Raw genomic sequence first — 9201 nt, forward strand, 5'->3', positions numbered from 1 at the left:
TTGCACTGCATTGTTATACGCTGAGGTATTGTTGTCTGCATTTTCCATGGGCCCTGTATCAATTCACAACTCATGTTTGGAGCAGGATTCAGGCTTCTGCCTGATGACAGTAACACAGCCCCAGCATGAAATGGATAAAGCTTGTATCATTCAAGATAGGTCTACATGGAGAGCCTCAGACAGACCTCTTTTTGCCTGTCCTTTGAAGAGAACCAGTTCTGGTCCACAGGCCAAGCATCCTTGCTAGCAAGTTGTAGTGCTGAGTTCAGTAGGTTGCTCAGGGACTTAGTTGCTTGATTCAGGCAGGTTGCCATGCTAGCACATATCATAGAATCATAGAATTCTGTGAACTAGGACAGGGCCGGATGTGCCTTCTGCATGGGAACTGCTTGGGCTCTGCCTGCTCATCTCTGGTCAAATGTGCTTTTGTGACTTGCACGGTTATGTGGCTTCATTTAAATCACAATGAACAATTTACTTACATGGCTGCAGCATCTGAGCCTTACTTACCAGCAAGCTCTTTGCTCTAGAGAATATACTTTTGAATTATGCACTTAATGCTGACAGGAACCTGTTGGCACAGTCTTCTGTCCCTCCAAATTAATCTCTTGCCACCCTTCTCATTTCTGTGCCATACAGAGAAAGCTCAAGTGCTTGCCTCACTGAACTCAAATTTAGGATTATAGGCATAGCTGTTAGGTTGAGTTTTTTTCTTTTGTTCTTTTTTCTTTTTTTTTTTTCCAGTTGTAACAGGAAAAAACCAAACAACTGGTTAAAGGCTAAGGAAAGAGGAACATACCTAGGAGAGTGACATCTGGTTTCAGACATGTACTTTTAGTGCAGTGAAACTTGCTTCAGTGAATTTCTGTTATACGCCTTTTACAGTTACTGGAATAAAATGTCCCTGGTGCTGAAGGCAAACACATAAGAGATGGGGAACTCATAACTGCATGAATGTGTTAGACAATAATATGTAGTGGGTGCTGCTGCTATACATAATAGCTGAGCTATTCTTACTGCAACAGAGCTAAGGGCTAATATAACACAGGTTCATTTCCTTGGATCAACATGGGATGCATTAAAAAATAATTTGCTGGGCAAGATGAGGCTTTTCAGGCTCAGATAATCCTACTGCCTGCTCCAGAGGTCACTGAGAAGTGTAATGAAAAAGCAAATCCCTACTAATTAGTTCTACAACACTTCAAAGCATTTCCTTTTTTCACTTAAGAACAGAACTATGGGTGAGTGGGCCTCCAGTGCAGAATTATCTCTGAAAGTCCTGCTGTGGGCTCCAGCTTCAAGCTTGTCATCTCTATGCCACTGCATTGGATCATCCTGGAGTTTAACTCAGCTGTTACAGGGCCAGAGGAAGACCTGGTGTTTGGCTCAGGGCTCTAGGGAAGAGGAGAGGAAGCACGTGCATTGTATAAGCAAACCTTCATGTGTCAACATCCATGAGCTTGTCAGATGAATTGTTCTGCCCCAGCTGCACTGCTCTAAGAGTGGATCTCTCAGTATATATTTATCTGATGTATTATGTTTCTGAAATGTGCTGTCAGTTTCTTTCAGAGAAGATCTTCATGGCGTAGGGAATGCAATTATGAGGATGATCTAGCATCACCACAGGATCCCACAGTATGAGCCAAAGTACCAACTAACAGCATCCGATTGGGCTAGGTGCTGTGTAGTGGGAGTTAATGCCTGTCCAAGGGAAAAGTGTAAGAGGAAAGGAATTGACTGTCATTTTACAGAGAGGAAAACAAATGCACTGAGATGGTGTGTGTTGAGAAAGCCAGTGGTAGTTCAGAGGACCAAAAGAAGTGTTGTGCTATGGGCTTCTAGTCCATGTTTCCAATGGTCTGTCATGTACAAACTTCTGTTGTTTCAAAGCTGTTCTTTTCAAAGTGTGACACCCATGGGAAAAATATCTTACAGAAGGAAAAATAATGGCCAAAATTGAAAGAAAGGGACCCAAAGTATGGAAACCGGATTTCCAATTGCTTGAGTTCAAAAGGATGTTTTTCTATTCCTGCTCTATGTTACAGATATGTACCTGAATTTAGATGCTTGTTTTTGAATAAAGTTATGAACTTGTCCACAATTTATGGGAATTTGCATACAGGGAGTCACATCTATCTCTAAGTTTGAACTGTTGCTGTAATTTATATATTCTAAAAAGAGGAAATAAAAAGAAAAAAATCTGGTTTTCTAGGTTGTCCTGGGGCCAAGAAGAATGAGTTCCTGACGAGTGTTTTGGATGCATTGTCCACAGATATGGTGCACGCAGTCTCTGACCCATCATTGTCTTCTAGCCGGTGGGTTTCAGATCCTTTATGTGTGTCTTTAAAAGGATTCTGGAAGTGATGAATGAATGAGGGCTTTGAGAAGTAATTCTTCTTCTGCCTTCACAAAGGGTAAATTTCCAAGAACCTGTCTAGGAGAGCTTACTTCAAAGTTATCGCTGTGGACTAAGTCCACTAGAAAGAGATGCACTTGATAACTGGATTCTCAGCAGCAGCACAGCTTAGAGTTTATCTGTCACTGCTGGTGCAACTGTCTCTCAGTCTTTGTTCTCCTCTCAGGCTTTACTTGATGAATGTGTGCTACCTTTCTGATTCATATTTTGCCTAATTGCTTGTAAAGCAAACCAATGCTATCAACAGTAAACGGTAGAATTAAAAATGCATAAGTGCTGTCAAACTTTGGGCATCTGCAGGTCAGGTGCTTACCATCTGAAGAGGAGGTGGCACTTGTTATAACTTACCCTGTATTTCAATACATTCAGGTGTTTTGCCTCTAAGAGCATCCATCATGGTTTGTTATTGGAGTCTTGGTATTTGGCGATGCTGACTGTTGACTATCTCAGTTGGGTATATTATGTGTTTTAATGTGCCTGCCACCTATGAAACTGTCTTTTTCTCTTTTGTTTCTCTCTTCACTTTTCTCTGTTTCAGGAAGGGACAAGGGAAAGCACTGTTTCTGAGTATGGTGCTGACCTCCACACAGTTTCAGAGAGGAGAGTTGACTAAGAGCAGATTTCAGCCCTTAGTGTAAAATTTGGGATGTTGGCCAAAGTGAAAAAAGAGGGATTCACTACAAAAAGCTAGTGGCCAAAAGCAGGGAGGTTTATGTAACAAGGCATCTGAGAGTGATTTAACTATTCTGAAATAAAGGTATAAACTGAGGTTTATGTCTCAGAATTAAGACTAAACTCTTGTTTTCTGTTTCAGGGTTTCAGAACCTGATCCAAATCATACTCTGGAAGAAAGAGTGGTCCACTGGTATTTCAAACAGCTAGACAAAAACTCCAGTGGTGACATTGGCAAGAAAGAAATAAAGCCCTTTAAGAGATTCCTAAGAAAGAAATCAAAACCCAAAAAATGTGTGAAGAAGTTTGTGGAATACTGCGATGTGAACAATGATAAGTCCTTATCAGTTCAAGAATTAATGGGTTGCTTGGGAGTAACAAAAGAAGAAGGTAAAGCAGAAACAAAGAAACGCCATAGTAAGAACCTTTTCTACCTTGTTCACTGAATTCTTCAAAGCTGACGAAGTCTGATTTTTGTATATGCCAAAAGTATACAAAATAAAAGAATACACCCGTCTGCAGCTAACACAGCTGTTGCTTAGGGCAGATGGCAGGAAAGCTGCTTCTGAGTAGGCAAATCATCACTTTGCTCCAGCAGAATCAAAACCTTCCCATTGATTCTCACCATTAAATGTATTACAGTAGGAAACCTAAGAGGCTATGATAACATTAACAGTCATCAGAAAGCCAGTTTAATGTTATTACAGTACTATGTCCTGAATGAGTGGAAGTATCACACCTGTGCTTTTTGGAGCCCTGCTGGGAAGGAAGCACATCGTTGAGCTTTCTAATGACTTCTCATTTCTTAAATGTGGTTTAGAGATAGAGTGAGGAATGTGGTCATCTGCCAAACAGGTGGAACAACTGCTGGTACACAGCCACCTTACCTTGCTGCCAAACTGGTAGGAAGGGGGACAACTAACTACAGCCTGTAGTGGTCCATGCAGAGTTCAATCACACAATTCCTGAAAATGAACAAGATTTTTTTTAAAAAAAATGTAAACAACAACAGCAGATCCCCCTACTATAAGAAGCTGTAGAATATGAATATAGGCGAACTGTTTTGTTTGCCTGGGACCTTAAAATGAAGCCAGGGCTGTAAAACAAAGGTGTCACAGGAAATGAAAAGCAAGTCAACTGGGAAATGTGGTCAGAAATAAAATAGTTTCCACAAAACTGGTTGTATTCAATCCTAGAAAGGCAATACTGCAGGAAGAAGGAATAGCTCTACATAGTACGAATGAAGTAAATTGTCTGTCTCATAGAAACAGATATCTTGAAACAAATATATCAAATGCAGGATTTTTTTTCTGTGGTTTTTCTGTACCTAATAATAATACCTTGCAATTTTCACTTAGGTGAGAGAGGTGAAAAAACTGTATATGAAGGTGGATGATTGTTGTTATCTTTATGCTATAAATAAGGAAACTGAAATGTAACACCTTTTTCATTTACACTATTTGGCAGACGAGTGTCTTAAAGTCGAGGCCATTATGGTCACTCCATATGTTAACTTCCACACACTTCTGTCCTGCTGCAGCCGTCACTCCTTGGTCTTATTGTAGATGAAATTTGGGTCCGAAGTCTGCTCCAGGACATAAAGGAAAGCTATAGCAAGACTCAAAACAAACCCCAGTTTTTCTTATGCCCATTTCAGTGAAAAAACCCAAAGATTAGGATTCTCCTGCTTCACATAAGCTGCCTGTTTCAGAAAAGACAGTTGTAAGAGGCATGAAATTATATGAAGGTCACACACAGATTTAGCTAAAGAAAAAATTATGTTCACCATAACTGGAGATTTTTAACAGAGCTTCTCAAAAAAAGATGTAGTCAATAATGAGAACATTAATTTATGGAAGGAAAAAATACCTCAGAACTTTTGCATTGAAAAACTAATGGCAACCAGTTGGAAAAAACACCTAAACAAATAATTTGGTTGCTTTCCTAGACATACATGTTTTTAAATACAGGACAATAAAAATTGCTTTAGTTGGAATATCAGCATTCTCTTTTGTTTCTCCTCCTTGATAATTAAAATTTCCTTTCTGATAATCCTTTCACTTGCACAAAAGAAATCAGTCTCCACTCCACTAAAGCTAGAGTTATATTTCTGGGAATAGATGAGACCCTGTCACCTGAGGTGTGAAAGCTGAGATAAGGAGGCTGCTCCATATTGCTCTGCGTGAGTCCTAGATGTCTTGTGAAAATCATTTGAAAGAATGTAAGAGCCAGAGAGCTGCAAAATATACTTTCTCAGGGGAATGGTAGTTTCTGCAGTATTTTTCAAGGTCCAGTTTCATTTCCCTTTGTCCCAATGCAGCTCGATTGACTAGCAAACTGACATGGAAAACCAGGAGGGTGAGTTCCTCCTGAGCTTCCCAAATTTGCTTGTGAAGTTGAATGGGCCAGCAGACTCAGGTAGCTGTTGGCTTTTTTTTTTTTTTACTTCATTTAGAGCATTGTCTTGGACTTTGCCGCTAAGAAATTTAAAAACCAGTGATAATTTTGTTGGTTTATAGATTAAATGTAAACAATGTCTTTGGCTGGTAGAGCTGTTCCTGTGCAATGTCTTTAAGCAAAGTAAATGCTTTCCAGACAGTTTGCTTGTCCATGCCTCTTTCCTACCAAGGATAATAGGCTATATTTACTACTAAAGATTTAATAAGTTTGAAATGCTCAACACTGACTACATGCAATCTGTCCTAAGCAAATGTCATGTATTAACTGGCAAGAAATGTTGTCATTCGACTTTCATACAACATGATAGAAGCAACACCTGTACTGAGGAAAGAAAAAAGTGGATGCTTCAATGAAAGATCTGAGATATTTTATCATCTCATTTATTGAAAGCGGTGCAGTTACCTTGCTCTAAACAATACCTGAATGAGAGCTTCAGTTCTTCAGGAAGCTACAGAAAACTTGCAAACTATATTCATAATGTTGTTTTTCCCTCCTTTAGCAGCCCCTAAAACCAACACTGAGAGCACTTCATCCAGCAGGCAGGTGAGTACTGAGGAGAGCAAAATTTCCATTCCTGTCTTGCCCAGCTGAATTTCTTGGGGTTTTAACAGTTGTCTTTGCATCTTCAAACTACATCCATCTGCCATTCTGCAGACTTGCCAGGAAAATATAGACCAGCATCCAGATTAGCAAATTTTGACTTAAATTCTATCTAAGGAAAGCTGAATTAGTCAACTACAGGTGCAGAGTAAATGTGCATAAATTCAAAATGGATTGTGCCCGCATGTGGATGTTCCTAGTAAAGTGTAATTGGCATCTAGGTTAGTGATACTTAGATGAGTGTAACTGAGCACTCATACAAGTCTTCTGCATTCCTGAATGTTGGCATTCCCATAGACTTTTAAACGTGCACTGCTTTATCTGCATTTTTTGCTTTATCTGAATTCCGTCAATTTTCCTGTGAGTCATACTATAGACATACACTTTGATTGAAATTACACTTTGTGAAAAAAGCCACACATTTCCTATGCCCTATGAAAATCTGTACACTTCACAAACCCCACTGAATTATTGTATGGTGGTTTTAAACACCTTTTAAAATCTTAGTGTGGAGAAAAGAGCTGTCAATTTCAAATGCTTTTGCTGGCTGAGAAAAGTGATGCTGGAGATCTAGGATTTGCATCAGTCTGCTGATGTATGTTAAAACTAAAATCGGTTAGGTCTGCAGAATGATTGTAGCAAATAAAATGTCAAGTGCCCTGACAGCATAATCCATGATTTGGTTTTGCATCAATTTTCTGCAAAGAGTTGATTTTGTTTTTCTGAATAACACCAACGTATGTAATTCATGGCGCTTTGGCTACTCAAGGCATTCAGAGCTACAAAAGGCACAAAAGTAGAATTTTTAAATCAAGGAAAGGTACACATTGAAAAGGAGGAGCTAAACCGGAAGCTCAGGAAAAAGGTTAAAAAAGGGGGTCTTGTTTGTGTGTGTCTATTTTTACAATCATTAACCCTAAAGATCTGCTTTTCTGGACAACATGGGCACAACTTCCTGGCACTTTTGCATGGGCGTGAAGAAGGAGTTGTGAGTCTGCCGGTTATTTGAATGGTCTAGTAAAAGAATCAACTTCATACCATTCTTGCCTCATTCTTTTATCAGTTAGAGGAATTAAATGCTTAATTTCTACAAAGCATCAGCAAATGATGAATTGTTTTTAAAAATATTCATATAAACATATTATAAGAACAGCTCAGGTAACCCTGCAGCTGGGAAAATAGGAATTTGGCTAAAAACATCCCAAACCCATAGTTGTGGTTAATAGTTTCCCATCTATCAGAACACTAGATTAATTTGTTAAAAACTGAACTGAGGGTGAACCTCCCCACAAGCCAACAGAAATCTTCGTCTCATTGTTGCTAGTCGTTTTGTTGCTTACTTTATCTCTGATTTGTTTGATGTTAGGTTCACACTTCCTAAGGCAAGCTCAACGTTGGTTGTGGGTTCTACCAGAGGCCTCCTACATACCTTTGATGGAATATAAAATATTCTCAGAGCTAGAGGGATGCGATAAGTTTCTGTTTGTTTAAACAAATGTTTGTGGTCTTAACTTTTCAAGTTCCCCCCACAAATCATTTATTCTTTAAACAAGGCAGCCTGAAAACAATTATCCTGTCGGAACTCAAAAACATTCAAAGGGGTTATTTTAATTATATAATGGCAATTACTGGCACACGTGCATTACACTTGAAGCATGACAAGCCCTCTTCCCTTTCTTGTAATCTGATCCTGACTTGCAGGATCCGTAATAAAAGTGTCCTAGCGCATCTATGTTTTTTAATTTTGTCAAATACTTTTGCTGACTCAGCACCAATTATTTTAAAAGCTGTTGCTGACAAATGATAGCTTTGAATTAAGTCTAGCTCAGCAAACCATCTGTTCGCAGTTTCATACTCGAACAATACAAGGCTGCAAATGCAGAAGGTGGCTTTCATCACAAATGTTTTCACTTGAAAGGAAGTTATTGAAGAGCAACTGCGCTGGGTAGGAGCCGCTCAGAGGAAACCACCCATCTAAGACAGAGTAATCAGATTTGCACCACTCAGGAGATGGGCACTCAAGAACTCATTGTCTACTGGCTGATTATGGCAGTTCAGTGATATATATGTTTGCGTGTGCTTAGGCATGCATTCCTGAATATTTTTTTTTTACATATGTGTACATCTGTATGTGTACACACACACAGGCTTACTGAAAGAAAGCAGATATAGATGCATATATGCTAACTGAGTCTCAGCTGTGGTTGCTCTAGAAGAGGTCAAATACATGATGGATCTGACAGAACTGGGGTAGTGGCCAGGTGTATTTCCCTTGCTCAGCTCCACCCTGTCCAACAAACACACACATACATGCACACATGCTGTCAATGAGACCCAGAGGGTCTTTCGCAGCCTAGCAAAAAGTTTATAAGGAAACTATGGATTGTTCATAAGACTTTGGCCAGCAGCCCATTCCTTATACATCACATGCCATAGAAAAGTATATTGCACCAGAGACTTGCCCAGGCAGTTGCTAAAAGTGTGTGTTTGACAGGTATAAATTTAAAGAGGCCAAAGTAAGAAAGAGTAAAGTTGTTGCTCATGCCCTTGTTTGTAGATGCCACAAAGGACTACGGGGCAGGGATTTTTTTATTCCCCATATATATTGGTGCAGAACTCTTGTTCTAATAGTGGCATGTGGACACTGCTGAAAAATAGAGATAAACGTTTATACTTGAATACTTGAAAACATCACTAATAATGAAACTTTTTTTTTCTTTCAGCAAGTTTCTAAGAAGCAAGGGTGAACAGCTTACTGATCCAAGGCAGATCTCTTTGACATGTGGGAGATTTCCTCACCAAAAGGCAATAAAAACAACTGTAGTATTTGCACTTTGTACTTAAAAATGTAAATTCACTTTGTAGAAATGAAATATTTAAACAGACTTTTTTTTTTAATCTGTGAAAATGTAATGGCTAGTTTTGAAAAATTATCACATACAATGTATGTGTATTCTTTTGTCTGAAATATGTAAAACGTGTTGGAGATGTAAAAGTTTGCATTTAAACATTTTTTTTAAAAAATAGCTTTTTGGCAAACAGTAGCATAGAAA

General features: G+C 38.9%; 1 protein-coding gene across 1 annotated transcript in view; it reads left to right on the forward strand.

Annotated features, from left to right (window-relative positions):
• SMOC2 (SPARC related modular calcium binding 2) overlaps nt 1–8895 on the forward strand; it is a 103081-nt gene extending 94186 nt beyond the window's left edge. The window contains exons 10-13 of the mRNA XM_035889634.1: nt 2213–2315; nt 3231–3505; nt 6048–6091; nt 8872–8895. Of these exons, the coding sequence (XP_035745527.1) occupies nt 2213–2315; nt 3231–3505; nt 6048–6091; nt 8872–8895 (446 nt within the window). The remainder of the gene's footprint in view (nt 1–2212; nt 2316–3230; nt 3506–6047; nt 6092–8871) is intronic.
• Nucleotides 8896–9201: the final 306 nt, after the last annotated feature.

Source organism: Egretta garzetta, unplaced genomic scaffold (genome assembly GCF_000687185.1).
Source record: "Egretta garzetta isolate BGI_Z169 unplaced genomic scaffold, ASM68718v1 scaffold122, whole genome shotgun sequence".
Taxonomy (NCBI): domain Eukaryota; kingdom Metazoa; phylum Chordata; class Aves; order Pelecaniformes; family Ardeidae; genus Egretta; species Egretta garzetta.